We start from the raw sequence: 18,656 nt of genomic DNA on the forward strand, positions 1-18,656 counted from the left end.
AAACTTCCGCTTTTCTGAATTTTACAGTGCAGTTCTCCAACCAAAGAATACACAGAAACTTGCATGTATTAGTGGAAGAGGGAACACAAAAATGCATATCTTAGTGAAAATAACATGCACAAAAGCAAGGAAAAAGCCTTCTATGCTTGCAAAGATTATATATATAAGGCAAAATTGCATGCAAAAATCTGTATGTTAGGAGTAAAGTGTATGAATGTTCATGTGCATTTAAAAAGAATTTACAAACCTATGTGGTAATGAGGTGAACTGATCTTAAGCCTGAAAATGAGAAGCTGAGAGAAATCAAACTTGGCAAATTTGTCCATCTCTCCTCAATGCCAATGAAATACACAAGTTGCTTCCCATATTGAGTAAAGAATTTAGTGCTATATCTTGAGACTTAATAGGTGTTGTTGCCTTTGGGTAGTATATAAGCAGAAAGCATGAATATAATCATAAACAACCTTCCCTCACGTGCTTTTACATGATCTGAAAAATAGATAAGAACTACAGTAATGAGTCACTGAACTCTTCCTCCCCACCTCTGCAAGGCAATTTGCAGAGGTCAGATTGCTTAGATAGTGTGGAGAGTGATTCTCTCTCTCTCTCTCTCTTTTTCGAGGCGTCTATCAATTTTGTCATGTGAGTTTTTAATTGCTATCCCTCCTGCCTTTGCTTCCAGATAACAAGGTGGAAGGCTGAAGCTCAATAGAGATTTCTTCCCCATTCTGTAGGAGGATTCCTTCTGGAGACAACTGGTGCCTTCCCTTCAGCTAACTTTTCTTGAAAGGAAAAGTGATGTGTGTGTGTATGTGCGTGTGTGCATGTGTGTGTGTGCGTGTGTGTGCGTGTGCCAGGTTCCTTAGGCTCCTTCCTGAACCAGCAGGGCTGGTATCCTAAGGCCAACATGCTTGGGCATCTTAGGATGGACCATATCGTTCTATGCTACCTACTGCCAACCTAGCAGTTCAAAAGCATGCCAGTGCAAGCAGATAAATAGGTACTGCTGTGGCAGGAAGGTAAACGGCATTTCCATGCGCTCTGGTTTCCGTCACGGTGTCCCATTGCACCAGAAGCGGTTTAGTCATGCTGGCTACATGACCCAGAAAGCTGTCTGTGGACAAACGCCGGCTCCCTCGGCCTGAAATCAAGATGAGCACCACAACCCCATAGTCACCTTTGACTGGACTTAACCGTCCAGGCGTCCTTGACCTTACCTTTTTTTACCTACTGTCAAGAACTGTCCTGGACCTCCTATTCTCCACTGCAACCTTGGCATGGCCATATGAACCTTCTTGTGTTGAATGGTGTTGACAAAGGGCCTCTGTGGAGTTCTAAGTGATTCAGGGGAAGCTCCACACATATCCCAGTAATAAATAGAATAACTTTTGAGATATGATTTCACCTTCTCAGCAGCTGAATTTGCTGCAAACCTGTGTTCTCTGGAAAATGCTTCTTGTCAGAGGTGCCAACTTGGATAAAATGACATGGTGCCTGAGACACAGTGCACAATACACCATTTAAATGGCAATGCCCATCAACTTTGGGAAGCATCCAGCCCCCTCAAATATTTTATTTGTGGGGCTGAAGGGACCTTGGCCCCTAGGAGTTGGCTCTTACGCTTCTTGCAATTGCTCAGGAATAAGGTCATCATGACTCTTCGATCCTGATCCAAAGAGGAGATTTCAACAGAAGCTATTTCTGACTCTCATCAATGAGAGCTCCCCCCAAATGCAAATAGGAGGTCTAAATCAAGTTCACAGCAGGGGGGGTCAAAGGTCACCTACCACTATGCTGTGTTGACCTTGCCACTGCCTCATCTCATCCTTTCTCTTGCCCAGTAATTTCCAGCGATGCTGGTGACATGAAGTCAGGTAAGCTCTGCCACCTTTACCTGCCGGCTGATGCTGGTATCTACATAATCTGTGGGCCAACACAAGATGGAGAAATTCAAGCAGTCCTGAAGCAACCAGGTGGGGAGAGCGCTGCAAAACGAATGAGTGAACAAACTCAAATGAGTTGTGTGGAAGGACTGAAAACTATGACAAAACTTCTCTGTAGAACAATAAATAATCTCAAGGTCTTCTTGTAATAGAGAAGAAAAGGGAAATTGGGGGGGCGTTGCTCACACGGGTGTTAATATCACATTCTGATTAATAGTCGGGGCTAGTTCCTGTTAACCGTTGGTTGAGGACAGGGAAAGCACAAAGCTGACATGCGTAAGATTAGGTAAAAATCACTTGGGAATTCACTTTCCGAAGTGTTGTACGTTTCACACCCTTTTAAAAAAGGGTTAATCAGGTCTTGGAAGTTGCTAGGTAACTGGGTGATACATTCATAGTACGATCAGTCGATGAGAGTTTGATTTTTACATTACAAGCTCATCAGGCCAGGAACCTGCGTCTTTATCTTTGTCTTGTAAAATGCAAAGTACCCTGTCAGCACGTAATTAACAATGCTAATATAATACTTGCTACTTTTCCCTTCTCCCGTTAGAGCTTTGTTGTGTATGAAGAAGAGATCCAAGGCTCAGAGAAATGGCGTCTTTCCTTGACGTGGGGGGTTTGTGTTTAAATCGTGTCTGCTTTCGAAACATTTCCTTGAAAGCACATAGAACCAAGTTTCTAATGGTGACTCAGGAATCAAATGGGGACTATTCACACAGTCAACCTTTCCTACCATCTTCCTGAAGCACACATGGAGAATAGGTGGACCAGCACCATACAGATACAACCAGCAGTGGTTTCCTTTAGCCACGGTTGGACGTTTTCTGTCAGTGGGCCATCCTGTCCTTGAAGCCTCCTCAGCTGTAGTGTGTCATATCCAGCATGTGAATAACTCCCTGGTTTTGCTAAGGAAGAAAAGGAGCATACAGTGGTACCTCGGGTTAGGTACTTAATTCATTCCAGAGGTCCGTTCTTAACCTGAAACTGTCCTTAACCTGAAGCACCACTTTAGCTAATGAGGCCTCCTGCTGCCGCCGCGCCACCGGAGCACGATTTCTGTTCTCATCCTGAAGCAAAGTTCTTAACCCGAGGTAATATTTCTGGGTTAGCGTAGTCTGTAACCTGAAGTGTATGTAACCTGAAGCGTCTGTAACCCGAGGTACCATTGTATATACAGTATATATATGATCAAGTCACTGGTCGGCTGTCTTTATCTTGGTGAACCCTGCAAATTATGCAGGCCTGGATAGGAGAATGAGAGAGGAAACTATCCATGGGAAATGTGGAGTCTTGTGCCTGAGGAGGGAAGCCAGGGGCTGTAACCATTGCGCTTCCACAGTGTCTTGGACCTGTGGGGCCCAGCTTGGTGGCCCCAGAAAGTTATCAGTAGCCAGACAGCTACCCTCCCTCTGTCGGCTGCCTGTTAAAATTCAGATTATGAACTCCAAAGGGCGGAGAGATGTCATGTCTTCTTTCCATTGCTTATGCCAGCTGAGTCAGTCAAAACATGCAGTGCTGATGGTGCTACTTAATTAATTGACCCTCACAGAAATGGGCTGTAGGAATCATTTTTTAGGCACTGGTCCCTTAGCTGTGCTGCAATTCACGCAATATAAAAACACAAAAATACCCCCTCATGCACAGTTTTAAAGGTCATAGATAAGGAGCCGCAGCAGAAGAGACCCATTCTCGTGCTACCACCCTCCGGACCTCATGTGGAGGAGCCACACAAAGGAGGGCCTTGGATGATGAGTGCAGGGTCTGGGTCAGTTCATATGGGGAGGGGCCGTCCTTGAGGTTTTAGCAACTCATCGGACAGATCTGAAACGTTTAAAACATAAGAAAGAGACAATCACCACTGTACCATGCAGCTTCTGTTAGGATCAGAGCAAGAATCCTAACAGCTTTTCCTCCTCTTACATTCAGTGTAGACAATACTGATCTTAGATGGGTCAATGGGCATTTTCACATTGCCACTTACTCTACATCCAACTTGTTCCAACCATTAGTTTTTGAAGCCACATCCACGCAATGTTAGTCAATTACTCATAGCAACTGTGGAAGCTGCCTTCTACTGAGTCAGACCATTGGTCCTCCCAGCTCAGTGGTGTCCACACCAGGCTTTCCTAAACTTGGGTCTCCAGCTGATTTTTGACTACAACACCCACCATCCCTAGCTAGCAGGACCAGTGGTCAGGGATGATGGGAATCGTAGTCCAAAAACAGCTGGAGACCCAAGTTTGGGAAACCCTGGTCTACATGGATGGGCAGTGGCTTCCAGGCTTTCAGGCCAGGGTCACTCCCAGACCTATCTGAAGATACCATTGGGGAGTGAACTGACTACTTCTACAGCACTGAGCTAGAGCCTTTCCCTGTAAGGGAATAAGGAAGTGAACATCTCCATCTACACCTTGCATTACCTTACGATTTTTATCTTTTCCTCTAACATTCCATAATAGCATGAATCTGTTTCTAAACCTTTAAACCAATCATTTGTCTAATGTACCAAATTGCCTGGCTATTTAGATTTTTGTAGTTTTCAGAATCCTTCATTAAGTGCTGTCCATTTAATAATCAGTTCTGTCTTAAAGAGTCTTTGATTACATTTCCACGGTCTCCAGACTGAGTGCCGGCTGAGGGACTGGCACTCTTTTTACCCCCGGGGAGCAGACCTGAGTGAAGTCCTCAAGGGGCCCACTCAGCTCTTGCCCCCCCAGAGCATGCCCGTCCCAAAACCCGCCTGCTATAGGCTAATCTGCTGTCGGGCCAAATTCAAAGTTCCTCAGCTGGCGGGAGACGCTGTTGCATCTTCTGCCAGCTGAGGGACCCAGCTGTAAGGGCCAATAGAGAATTTGGGGGCATCGCTGTACTGCAACCCCATGTTATCGCTGAAGGTAAGAGGAATTTTTGCAATGGTAAGAATGCGCAACACCGGGATTTGTTTCCCTGCTGGCATACTCTTCACAGTGTTCTTAAAGAAATGTAACAAACATCCCACCAAGTTCGTTTCAACTTTCACTACAAAAATTAGTGTTTCACATTGTCATCTATTTACTTGTCACAATCACAGCCTCCAGATTTTTCTTTCTTGGGAGGTTAGCTTTGTTATTGAGAGCGGCTCCACTTATTGCAATTGGCTCCATTCTTTCTATAGTTTTGTTGTTGTTTAGTCATTTAGTCGTGTCCGACTCTTTGTGACCCCATGGACCAGAGCACGCCAGGCACTCCTGTCCTCCACTGCCTCCCGCAGTTTGGTCAAACTCATGCTGGTAGCTTCAACAACACTGTCCAGCCATCTCATCCTTTGTCGCCCCCTTCTCCTTGTGCCCTCCATCTTTCCCAACATCAGGATCTTCCCCAGGGAGTCTTCTCTTCTCATGAGGTGGCCAAAGTACTGGAGCCTCAGCTTCAGGATCTGTCCTTCCAGTGAGCACTCAGGGCTGATTTCCTTAAGAATGGATAGGTTGAAGGATAAATTCAGTGCAGTTTACATTTAAAGGTAAATCTGATTCATGCTTTCCAGAACAATATGTGAACCAAAACACAGCCATCCTACAAAATTTGCACTTCTCTGACTTCTGAGATGCAGTAGTCCCGTCAAGCAGTGTATACCAGAGTGGATATATCAAGTTAAAGTGTGCTTACTAATGGACATAGTAGTGAAGCTAATATACATGTATGGAGCATCATTTATTTATTTGTCATGCATGCTTTAGTTGAGATTCTTGCATTGCAGGGGTTGGTCTAGATGATCCTCAGGGTACCTTCCAACTCTACATTTCTATGAGTCTATATACATTTTAGCTGAGCATTTTAGGATGTTTTCACTCTGATTTTTATACTTGATTTTAAGGGTTGTTTTAAAAGTCACTTTGAATTCACTTTTTTTTAAAAAAAAGCGACAAATAATAATAGCATTGCTTTGCAAAACATGTATATTAGGAAAATTGGATATGTGTATATGAGGAGAAATTTGAAATAAAATGCTCTTTAATTTTCAGGAGGACTTTTTTTTTTTAAAGTCACAAACTGATCAAGAAATGTGGAAAACTGAAGAGCTGAAAAAGGAGAGATTAAGAGAAACTGAAATTGACAGATTTGCACATCTCTATTCCATGAAAGTAGCCATCTGTCCAGATAACTATGTTCAAAGTCACCCATTCTCTTTCATTATTATTATTTTTTTACTACTGGGGGCTTGTAAATAAAGTGTGCAACTGGTACTGTTAAGCCAGGGAAATAGGATCTCTTGCTTCTTGTAAAACCTGCAGCTTGCAACAAAGTGTTTGGAAAAGTGACGTGCTGACAAACACTTTCAAGGATGGCTCACTTGGCATAAGTGAGGAAAGAATCGTGCAAAGCACCACGATAAATTGGATGGGCTTGTCAAAGCCAAAGCAGATAAAAATGTTGCCATGGTAATTGGGCTATCCAAATATACAGAGGAGGCAGCCTGCTATGTGCCGGGTGCCGGACTTGGCTACCGTTTTTTGAGCTTTGGGGAAGAGATAAGCGCTCACACTTGGATTATCAGGGAAAGCATAAAATGAATGTGCTGCAGGAGAGGCTATTTGCACTTATGCTTAAAGACAGTAGCAATGGGGAAGCTGGGAAGGTGGAGAGAAAAATCTGCAGGAAGCTGGGGTGATTGATTTCACTCTCTTCTGCATAATGGTTAGCCTGACCGATTTTATTGATCTGCAGCTATGGTCAATGACAAATGCTTCCTGAGACCAAGGTGTCGTTAGGCCTAGTAGCCCTCCTTTCCTGTTCCTAGACTTGCTGTAATGGTAAAAGAAGTGAGCTGGACCCAGGAAGGAAATGGGCTGTGGTGCCATTCTGGGAGACACTCTAGGATGGTTCACTAGTTGATGATACAGCATTAAGGGAGCCACATCTGCAGTTGGGTGTGGCTTGGTAGCAATGTGCATGGTCAGATATTTATCCCATTTTAAATTCAGTTCATTACATTTCTGCATCAGTTTGTGGATTTTTTAAAAATCCTCCTGAAAATTCACCAGCATTTCAATGTTTCCTGCTTGGCAGGGGGTTGGACTCGATGGCCCTTGTGGTCTCTTCCAACTCTATGATTCTATGATTCTATGATTCTAATGTGCCTTTCATTAATAGGTACATTTTTTTTTTGTATGCAACTTTGTCGTAATGTGTACATTTTTGCAAGCTGATTTAATGCATTTTTGGGGTGCTGTATTTCCACATGAATGTCTGCATTTCCATACATACTTACCTCTAATATAGACTTCTTCTTCTCCTTTTAGAACTGAATTGCAAAATTCAGAGGTGTGAACTTGGAAGGACAGCTGCATTTTAGTTCTTGGGACGTGCTAATAGATGGATTCACATTGAAATGTGAACTAAACCAAATTCCTCCCCATCCTTAATCATGATGGGAACAGGGCTGGGGACGATTACCTTTGCATTATGCTAAGGTTTATCCAGCTGCCACAGAGACAGCATTACTAATGCATCTCTATGCACCTGATGATGTGTGCTGCAATAGGGCTGTTTTAATGGGATTGCAATTGATGGCTGACACAGCAAGCTGGGCTTAGCTTACTGTTAGCGATCTACGATCTCCAATTAGTTCCTTCGGATAAGGGAACATCAGCAGACAAAAGAAGTTTCTCCTTCCAGTGTCTCTGCACTGCCAGCTGAAAATCAGCACAGAATTCAAGTCGAGATCAATTTGGGATACAGCAATGCCGAAAGCATGTATAATTTGCTTAAGAACAACAGACACCATCCCAGTTATTTTATTTTTTTATTAATGGAGTTTTACTAATGGAGTTATGTATTGTTACAGAATCACCAATAGATGGCAGGGACCATATTAAACTATAGACTTATTCAGGTTGTCCTTATAAGTTTCTCCCACTGTTAAGGCCATGTTCATGGAAGACAATCTTACTTGGCTATGAGTGATTACCAAAGAAGAGAAGAAGTATAAGCTTCTCATGTGCAGGTAACAGGAAATAACATAACATCTCCTGCTGGCCCCTCTTGTCGTTGTTGTTTAGTCATTTAGTCGTGTCCGACTCTTCATGACCCCAAGGACCAGAGCACGCCAGGCACTCCTGTCTTCCACTGCCTCCTGCAGTTTGGTCAAACTCATATTAGTAGCTTCGAGAACACTGTCCAACCATTTCGTCCTCTGTTGTCCCCTTCTCCTTGTGCCCTCAATCTTTCCCAACATCAGGGTCTTTTCCAGGGAGTCTTCTCTTCTCATGAGGTGGCCAAAGTATTGGAGCCTCAGCTTCAGGATCTGTCCTTCCAGTGAGCACTCAGGGGTGATTTCCTTCAGAATGGATAGGTTTGATCTTCTTGCAGTCCATGGGATTCTCAAGAGTCTCCTCCAGCACCATAATTCAAAAGCATCAATTCTTTGGCGATCAGCTTTCTTTATGGTTCAGCTCTCACTTCCATATATCACTACTGGGAAAACCATAGCTTTAACTATATGGACCTTTGTTGGCAAGGTGATGTTGTGGTCATGGACTGGCTGGATGCAGAGCACTGGTGGGAGGCACCAGCTGGGGAACCCCCAAGGGAAGAAGGCGATGTGCGGTCAGAGGGGGAAGATAGAGCAGAGTGGGAGGAGAATTTGAAGATGTAACATTTGTTAATAGGTAGTGGTGGAGGAGGAGCCAGAAGCCAATTTGCTCAATATTCATTTTTTTGGGGATGCCTTAATTTGAAGGGGCCATTAATTAATGCTGGGGTCCTGGAGGTGTCCACAAATTGTGCTTGCTGTGTGTTCTGTACACAAACCGACATGACAAAGACTGCAGATGTGGTGTTTTTTTGGTTTTGTTAATTCTTGTTTATTCCAAAAGAAGAATAATAATAAAAAGATGTGTTCAACAGAACTCTCAAAAGACTTGCATCACTCTTAGAAACATTATTTTGTCTTAATAGCCATCTGTTAAATTATTACTCGTAACCAACAAGCTTCAAGAGGACAACTATGGAGAAGTGTGTATAGGTGTTATTTTTTCAATAAGCAAATTGGGTGTGGTTTTCATTATAGGTATACTCTCAGTAAATGCGTTTATTTGAAAGGGTTATAGGTCAGAGGTCTGCTCTGGGGAAACGAAATTTGTTAGTATCAGGGAGGAAAATATACAACAAGAGAGCCTTATCAAGAAATGGACTTTAGAAGAAAACAATTAGCAACTCTGAAGATGGAGACCTGGCTTGAAGGATTAAGCAGGGAGGGCAGGAAGGGCAGTGAAAGTCATATTTAAAGAGAGAGACGCAGTCTCTGGTGGGTCATTTGAATTTCATCCGCAGAGTAATTTCCACGCTATTTAGCCCTATCCATGGCAGGAATAAAGAGGGCTAAACAGGTTATTAAACTGACAAAGTCATACAAGGGGTGGGGAGGGATTTAGCCATGTGGGCACGACATTTGATAAAATTCAATGATACGCTAGGATAGGTTAGTGACAAATGGGGGATTTTAAGTATTTACAGAAAGATAAGGTGCAGCTGATGAAAGAAATGGTTGGAATATATATATATATATATATATATATATATATATATATATATATATTCAGAGTTCATGGTATGTTGGAGATTACTTTTATAAACAGAAGACAGGATTAAAAAAGCAAAGCATGAGCTCAGCCAGTGTTATTCTTAACAGCAGTTGTAAATAATATTCAGTTCCTTTGCCGCAGTCTCCCACCCATTTTTTTTTGCCAAACATTTTAGCATCATGGATTCATTATCAGAGAATATGACCCAGCAGGAAGTGAGGGGGGAATGAATGTGTTAACCCCTTAATTGGTGCTATTAATTGTCTAATTTACGAGCCGCAGATTAAATATATGGATTGTTGATCAGGTTTTCATCAAAGCTCTCCCCTGTGAGTGGTGTACTGTGTAAACCATATAACTCCCTTGAATTAGGATATATATATATCTATATCTATCTATATCTATATCTATATCTATATCTATATCTATATCTATATCTATATCTATATCTATATATCTATATCTATATCTATATATATATATCCCCACATCAACAATTATTGCTGCTATTTTTAAAGCAAGAGAAACTACCATCAGGGCCGGCCCTACCATTCGGCAGAAGGAGGTGTACCCCTCAAGAAAGAGGTGCTGGGCAGGTGGCATGGGATGACACTATTCCATCACTAGTGTTAAGGTTCAAGTGGCAGCCCAGCTGGTTTCTGCACATGGACCAGGGAGCGGGCACTCTCTTGTCCTTTGCCTCAGGCACCAAAATGTCTTGGCCTGGCCCTGACTACTTCCATTCAGTTGCCTCATAGCATCACATTTCTTTTTGTGCTCTGATTGATTTCTTAATCTGTTCAGTGTGCACCGCACAATTTATTAAAAACTTATAGGACGTTCGCAATTACAGAGAATTTACACTTCCTGGAATTCTGCTGTTTAGATGGAATCTTTTCAAAGTAAAATGTGAATACCTTACATGTCTGACCAGCTACAAATTTGGGTATGAACAAAGAAAAATGAAAGGGTAGTGGTGAGACTAAACAGAAGCCAATTGAGTATATATGCAGGCGTGGTTTTATTTGGCCTATGTGCACATTGCTTCTTCAACTAAGTATTCTATGTAACCAAATGAAGAGTGAAACCTAATGATATCTGGCCATTTTGGACCCGGGATTCCAAAGCTTAGGTGCTTCCTAAGCATGCCCCTTTCACAGAAGTGGACCCATTGGGTTGGGAAAATCTCCCAGTGATGCAGTCCCATTCTGCTGGTCTGTTTATGTGACCATTCCAGTCACAAAGGTGGTGCCCTTCCCAGCTCAGTGGCCCCCGCCATCCCAACAGCTTCCTCCCAAAATCGAAAATGGTGTCATCATGATCTGCCTGGTACATGAGCAAATGGCTATGCCAGGACAGGGTGGGCAGAAGGAATCTACTGAGTGATTTGCAGTAGACACTACACATGTTTTGGAATCTCAGTAGCTTGACAAGAGCAACAACAAAAAAGCTTTCCACACGCTGAAGTGAAAGGCTGAACTGAAGGAAAATGGGAGGGAATCCAGGAATGGATCCTTGTGTGACAGGGCAGTAAGCTCAGTTCCAGAGTGAAGCATGCATTCAGAGGTCCCTAAAAACTTAGTGTATGTCTTGTTAAGTTGTGGGTGAACATATCAGACGACACAGCGATTCTTCAAACAGCTCTTCTTTATTCAGAGGCCAGACAGAAACTGAACTGAAGAGCTCAGTCAGCCTGCTTATATAGAGCTCCAGAACAATGTAACTGTTGCAACTTTCTAAAACTATCCAATCACTGAACGTCACTTTCAATCCTTCATTTGCATACAAACTATCCAATCACTGAACATCACTTTCGATCCTTCATTTGCATAACTATCTACAGTATCCCCCTGCTGGCCCAGGGTGAGAACTTCAGTACATAACATGTCTGCCCCCACCCTGAGCCACTATTGTACAACTGGCTGGTGGACCATAAAAGCAAGGCTTAAGTTTTACCCACTGGTAGCCTGCGTCACATGAATCTTGAAAGGAACTGAAATCAAATTCACTTAAACAATGGTGATAACATGCATAACTTCTTGTACATTTCTTTTATACTGGTGCAAAATAGCTGCATAAAAATAATGGACATACTGAAGACATTCAGCTGATGGGGTGCCTAGAACTATGGGAGACCTATTTACAAATACTTCCATTTTGCCAATCAAAGGTGCAATGGGACAGCTGGCCGTTTTCAAAATTTGACATTCAGGTAACTCCTATCTAATGAGATGGGCCTCATCACCTATTTTCCACAAGGCCTCCCCTGCTTTTAACATCTGTGTGGCAGGCAGAATGTTGCTTCCTACAGCACGAAGATGCTGATTTGGGAAAGAGGTTTCATGCCTCGTTTCTGCCTATCATGCAGCTGTTAAAAGAAAAGATGGCAGCCTCAAACAAGAGTTAATTTTATTAGAAGCAAAGGAGAAGAGTTTCCATTGTGGGTGACCGCTTTTCTATAGAATGGAATTTATGTGCGGTACAATATGTAGCCAGTAAATGTAGTGACAGGTGGGTATTTGGCTGGGATAGAGCCTGTTGCCAGCCTGAGCCAGACTTCTTGCCCATAGTTCAGTTCCAGTAAGGCATCTCCAGTAACCACTCTCTCCAGGTATTTGTTCTCCTTCGTGTTTTCAGACCGAAAGCCCAGCTTGTCTATTCCGTCGACCACTAGGTAGCCTGAGAGGAGCGGGCTGTTTGATTCAATGGTGTATTCGAAGACATAAATGCCAAGGTATGGCACACGGAACCGTCCATTTGCTGGGACATAGGAAGACCCATAGTTGACATCCAGATTGTTAAATCGAATAGGGCCAGGAGTATTCATTCCGTAGGTGTGCGAAGCAAAAAAGGCCACCATTGGTGCATATCTGTAAGACCCTTTTGTAAAATCTGCAAGGGGGGGGGGGAGGGAACAAACATAATGCAAAGATAAGCACATTTGCTAGAACCGTTGGGTGAAGCTAGATGCTATGGCAATCATGGGTCTGCTATTGAAATTGCCAGACAAATGTGTATTTCTTTCCGTCTTCCCCATAACATCCAATGAAACTCAGAAATGAAGGTTGAGGAGATCTCGAAGTTGCAATATCCTAAAATCTCCTCTGACCCTAGCCAGCATAGCTAATGGTTAATAATTATAAAAATTTATTCTTTATATGCCTCATGTCTGACTGGGTTGACCTAGCCACTCTGGGCAGCTTCCAAGAAATGATAAAAACCACAATAAAACATCAAACATAATAATCTCCCCTGAGCAGGGCTGCCTTCAGATGTCTTCTAAAAGTTAGATCGTTGTTTATTTCCTTGACATCTGTTGGGAGGGCGTTCCACAGGGCGGGCGCCACCACCGAGAATGCCCTCTGCCTGGTTCCCTGTAACCTCACTTCTCGCAGTGAGGGAACCGCCAGAAGGCCCTCAGAGCAGGAGCTCAGTGTCCGAGCTGAGTGATGGGAATGGAGACGGCCCTTCAGGTATACAGGGCCGAAGCCATTTAGGGGTTTAAAGGTCACAACCACTTATCCTTGGTTTAGCTGTTTTATGCCTGAGGAAGAGTTATAAGACTTGAAATTCATTGGGCTGATAAGACACCTTCTCCCTCCTTTACCTCACTGTGAACTCCGTCCTGTTGCCTGCCCCACAGCAGCCAATAGTACAAAGCAAAAAGGTGAGGAAACCAGCACAATGCTGTCATGTTACGGAGCGAGTGTAAGTACAGGCGAGCAGGAAGATCTACACGTAGGGCTGCTATTTTCGACGTTCACCCCACGTCTGCCATAACATCCAGATCTGCCTTTTGTTGTTTTCTCCTCAAGCGGAATTGCCTATTTAAATGGGATCAACTCTGTATTGCAGACACAGGGGTGGTTGTAAACTTTCCCCCCAGGCCTCCTGTCAAGTTCTCAAGAAGCTAAAGAAGAAAAGCGGAATGAATTCTTAAGTACTGTATAGAAAGCAATTTTCTCCACAATTAGCGTCAAACGCACCAATAGGGGAAAAAAATGCTTCTTTTTTTCGGAAACAGCAAGGAAATTTCAGTCTTGACTGTGCTGCATTATTAAGAAGAAAAGCTTTCATGCCATTCTCTTCCCCCCCAATGGCTGTGTCACAGATTTTTGCAAATGTAACATGCTTGCATATGCCCAAAATTTTGCTCGCAAGCAAAGATTGGGGAGATTTGGAAGCTTAATAATAATAATAATAATAAATGGGGAAATAAAAATGTCCTTTGTTTCGTTTCCTTCACCCGTAGCATATAAACCCATGCCTGCACCACTGTAAAAAAAAAGATTGAGAAACGACAAAATTGTGGCTGAGAGAGGCATAAAACACAGATTTCATGTATTCCTAATGCAAATCTCAGCTTGCTCATTTTTATAGCAAGTGTCACTGTGATGGCTCAACTGAACATTTGTGGCCGAGCAGAGTCTATATTGGTGCAAGAGCTCAAACCCAGACACAAATTCCTCCCACATTACAGTGGTACCTCTGGCTAAGAACTTCCGGAGGTCCGTTCTTAACCTGAAACTGTTCTTAACCTGAGGTACCACTTTAGCTAATGGGGCCTCCTCCTGCTGCTGTGCCGCTGCCGCTTCGTGATTTCTGTTCTCATCCTGAAGTAAAGTTCTTAACCCGAGGTATTATTTCTGAGTTAGTGGAGTCTGTAACCTGAAGCTTCTGTAACTTGAAAGGTCTGTAACCCACTGTATTATTTTTGTTACAAATGTTGTAACTCACTTAAGGGACATTTCATAAATCACTTTGGGAGGGAGACATCTAATAAATTTGAGGTGAATGCCTAAAAATGGAAGATGTGACTGTGATCAAACACAAGGTATCCCCACACTGTTGGAATAGATGACCGCTATGGTCCCTTCCAACTCTACAATTCTATGATTCTACCCCCATCCCCAATGACTGCCCTGGGCAGCTGAGTCTGGGAGCTCCTCTTCTAATTTCCCAGAATGCCCCAGAATGATGCTTCATTGGAGTTACTGTGGGAAATGAAAAATGGTGGATCTATCGGAGGGCTGATGCCACTGACTGCTGTTTCTGCATTCAGGGAAGTTTGCCAGGGTTGCCAAGTGATGAAGGAGGGATCCACCTTGGAACTGACCCTGTCCTCATGAGACTCCCTGTGGCTCCCTATTGAGTGTCTGCTCCGAGTTGTTGCTTGCACACTGTGCAAAATGGTCCAAAGGAGCTGAGCAGGAGTGTCAGCTTGGCCCCACGACTGTGGGTGTCCAGGGACGTGTGTGCCATGCAGCGTGCATGGCTCTGGTGCCAAAATTTGTGGGTGCCCGGCCCCTTCGTGGGGAATTTTGTGGGTGCTTGGGCACCCAGCACCCCAGGGAGCCGGCACCTATGGTGCTGAGAACATGTCACAAGCAACATGGTGAAATGATTACATTTGTCTAATCCTCTTTTAAAGCCATCCAAGATGCTGGCCATCACTGCCTCCTGTCGGAGCGTGTTCCATAGTTTAGCTATGTGCTGCACGAAGAAGGGATGAGTCTTTTTCAGAGCTCCCTTTTATGTAGATGGAGCCTGAAATATACTCAAAGTCGAGAGTGGATTTCATGCTCTTTATTCAGCTCATAGTGGTGAGGAGGAATGGGAGTTCCCCCAGAATGTCTGCCTTATATACATTATTTACAGAGTAGGCCCCACATGACTGGCTAATTTCGGGATTCTCCTGTAGGCCAATCAGGTTGTGGATTCCCTTCCACCTGGAGCTGGATTGGGTGGCTCCTGCGGACCAATCAGACTGCTGCATTCTGGATCCTATTGTTCTAGGACCAATCAGACTGCTGCATTCTGAATCCTATTGAACTCAGTACATAACAGAGCCAACATGCATCTCATTGTACATAAACTAGTGCGATTCACACCCTTTCCTGAACTCATGAAGAACCACAGGCAAGAGGCACCAATTCCATTTTCTCCCCTCCTGAGGGAATGTGAGAAAGGAACTTCTGCGGCACACACAGACCTCGAATGTCCGTTGCCTTTATTTATTTATTTATTTTTATTTTGAAATGGAAGGCGCAGCCTTAGTCAAACGCGTAATTTCCCAATAATGCAATTTCACAGCCTCTGTAACAAAAAAATTGCCAGCTTGCTCTGGCCTATTTATGATAGCGCTGCTCGGCTGACAACCCTCTTGTTCAATCCCTCCATAGAGCTGCTTGCTATTATTTTTTTTTATGGACAGGCTTGTGAAAGAAATCAAATTTTATACTTTGTGATGTGGGACGCATCAAAACGGGGGATTGCAGACTCTCATCATGAACCGAGTGCTTTAAAGGAGAGAGAGAAAGCCATGACTCTGCCGCTGGGGAGCTTTTGTCGAGAGGAACTAGGAGAGAGAACTTGGGTCTCGTAATCTCTGATCTACAGCAGAAGAGGCACAAGCAAAGGGATGGCTTAGGTCGTACTTATACTCGCCTATACTTGTAGGAGCGTTTTCCGCCACCATCTTCGTGCTGCAGTTGGCTCCTCCGAAAGGATAGCGGCAAGCGCAGACAAAGCTCTTCCTCTCATTGACACAGGTCCCCCCATTTTGGCACGGGGAGCTGCTGCAGCTCAGATAATCACCTGCATTGAATGGGAGAGAAGGACATGAAGGCACAGAAGCAAGGAGCTTTCGGGGAAGGCTTTGCAAAGACTTCCAGATCGCAGCTTCCTACCCCAACTCTTCCCTAGCTGTATCTGAATCTCAAGTTAGAGGCGATATGGGGAGAAAGACAACCGCCATTGTTTATTTGCATATAAATTACACCATTTCCCAGGATTGTGTGGTAGTGGTGTTTTTGCTTAATATTATTTGCCACTGGGGAATTTAGTCAGACACTGCTTGCTGCCACTGACTGGGTCTCGACTGGCTAATTGCTCCTCATTTCTGCCAACCCAAGGCATGAGGGAAGCGTTCAGTCCCAGCCTCCATGTCGAAACATACTGTCAAATAGTATTTTATCCCTCATTTATATGCTACTTAGCGCTTTACAATCCTGCTCCCATTTTACAGATGGGGAGCTCCCTTTGAGTCGCTTGCCCCAGGCCATGCAATTATCCTAGGGCAGAGCTGGAAGCATCTTGAAATTATAATAATAATAATAATAAATTTTATTTATATCCCGCCCTCCCCAGCCAAAGCCGGGCTCAGGGCGGCTAACAACAATCAAATAATCAGTAAAATAATCACACAATCTAAAAATATTCATTATAAAAATTAATTAAATCAAATTGATGGCAACCAATTAAGCAGAATTATGTGTAGGTTGCCAGAGGAGGGAGTCAGGCTGCGCCCTGACCAAAGGCCTGGCGGAACAACTCTGTCTTGCAGGCCCTGCGGAAAGATGTCAGGTCCCGCAGGGCCCTAGTCTCTTTTGACAGAGCATTCCACCAGTTTGGAGCTGCAGCCGAGAAGGCCCTGGCTCTAGTTGAGGCCAGCCTAACCTCTCTGAGGCCTGGGACCTTGAGGATGTTATTATTTGCAGACCGTAGGTTTCTCTGTGGGGCATACCAGGAGAGGCGGTCCCGTAGGTACGAGGGTCCTAGGCCGTATAGGGCTTTAAAGGTTAAAACCAGCACCTTAAACCTGATCCTGTACTCCACCGGGAGCCAGTGCAGCTAGTATAATACCGGATGAATGTGCTCTCGCAGCGGAGACCCCATAAGGAGTCTCGCCGCGGCATTCTGCACCCGCTGGAGTTTCTGGGTCAGTCTCAAGGGCAGCCCCACGTAGAGCGAGTTACAATAATCCAGTCTGGAGGTGACCGTCGCATGGATCACAGTGGCTAGGTCAGGACGAGAGAGATAAGGGGCCAACTGCTTAGCTTGGCGGAGATGAAAAAATGCCGCCTTTGTTATAGCTGTAATCTGCGACTCCATAGAGAGGGAGGTATCGAAGATTACACCCAAACTCTTAACGGACGGTGCTGGCACTAATTGCACCCCCGCAAGAGATGGGAGTTGCCCCCTCGATCCCATATCGTCCCGCCCCAGCCAGAGGACCTCTGTCTTCGAAGGATTTAACTTCAACCGGCTCCCACGTAACCATCCAGCCACAGCTTCCAGACATCTGGTCAGTGTGTCTGGGGCCGAGTCAGGATGGCCATCCATCAACAGATAGAGTTGGGTGTCATCAGCATACTGATGGCAACCCAGCCCAAAACTCCGGACAAGCTGGGCGAGGGGGCGCATAAAGATGTTAAAAAGCATCGGGGAGAGAATTGCACCCTGAGGCACTCCACACACCAAGGAGTGGCGTGATGACAATTCCCCCCCAAGCGCCACCCTCTGTCCCCGACCAGAGAGAAACGAGCGCAGCCATTGAAGGACTGTGCCCTGGATCCCCACGTCGGCAAGGCGGTGGTCCAGGAGTTCGTGATCGACCATGTCAAAGGCTGCTGACAGATCTAGAAGAATCAGCAGCCCTGACCCGCCTCGATCCAGCTGCCTGCGGAGATCATCTGTTAGGGCGACCAGAGCCGTCTCGGTCCCATGACCAGCACGGAAGCCGGACTGGAATGGGTCCAGAGCAGATGTTTCATCCAGAAACCTACCAAGCTGTTCAGCAACCACTCTCTCAATCACCTTACCCAGGAATGGAAGATTCGAGACCGGGCGGTAATTGGATAGATCTGAGGGATCTAATGATGTTTTCTTTAAGAGCGGACGCACCACCGCCTCCTTCAGTTCCCCTGGGAATATCCCGGTGCCAAGGGACAAATTGATGATATCCCCCAGGGGGCCCCGCACCTCGTCTGGACACGCTCTAATCAGCCATGACGGGCACGGGTCAAGAGGACAGGTGGTGGGCTTTCCAGCTTGGAGGAATCTGTCCACATCGGCTGGAGATATCCAGTCAAAGTGGTCCAATACTGGACCCGAGGACAGTCGAGGGGCCTCCAGTTCCTTTATTGTATCCAAATTGGCAGGGAGGTCATGGCGGAGCGACAAGACCTTCTCCGCAAAAAAGCTCGCAAATGCCTCACAGCTGTGTGTCAGATTGTTATATAAATTTGGCTGTCCCTCAAGGGACGTTAAAGACCGAATTATACTAAATAATTGCGCCGGGCGAGAGCTAGCGGATGCAATGGAGGCCGCGAAGTAAGACTTCTTAGCAGCCTTCACTGCCATCTCA

The 18,656-nt window shown here is 44.7% G+C and overlaps 1 protein-coding gene and 1 long non-coding RNA gene across 3 annotated transcripts in view; both read right to left on the reverse strand.

Moving 5' to 3' along the window:
• Window positions 1-7,719: 7,719 nt before the first annotated feature.
• Window positions 7,720-11,093, reverse strand: LOC308594424. Its single transcript, XR_014011465.1, has 2 exons — window positions 9,998-11,093; window positions 7,720-9,909 (listed from the first exon to the last, which is right to left on the reverse strand). It is a non-coding gene; the product is annotated as an uncharacterized lncRNA (long non-coding RNA).
• Window positions 11,094-11,137: 44 nt separating this feature from the next.
• MMRN1 (multimerin 1) overlaps window positions 11,138-18,656 on the reverse strand; it is a 71,313-nt gene continuing 63,794 nt past the window's right edge. For both annotated transcript variants that reach the window (XM_081206949.1, XM_081206950.1), the window contains exons 7-8: window positions 15,956-16,105; window positions 11,138-12,400 (exon numbers count right to left, since the gene is read on the reverse strand). In XM_081206949.1, coding sequence (XP_081063075.1) covers window positions 11,979-12,400; window positions 15,956-16,105 — 572 coding nt within the window. In that variant the 3' untranslated portion in view covers window positions 11,138-11,978. The remainder of the gene's footprint in view (window positions 12,401-15,955; window positions 16,106-18,656) is intronic.

Source organism: Podarcis bocagei, assembly GCF_964188305.1.
Source record: "Podarcis bocagei genome assembly, chromosome: 9".
In the NCBI taxonomy this organism is placed as follows: domain Eukaryota; kingdom Metazoa; phylum Chordata; class Lepidosauria; order Squamata; family Lacertidae; genus Podarcis; species Podarcis bocagei.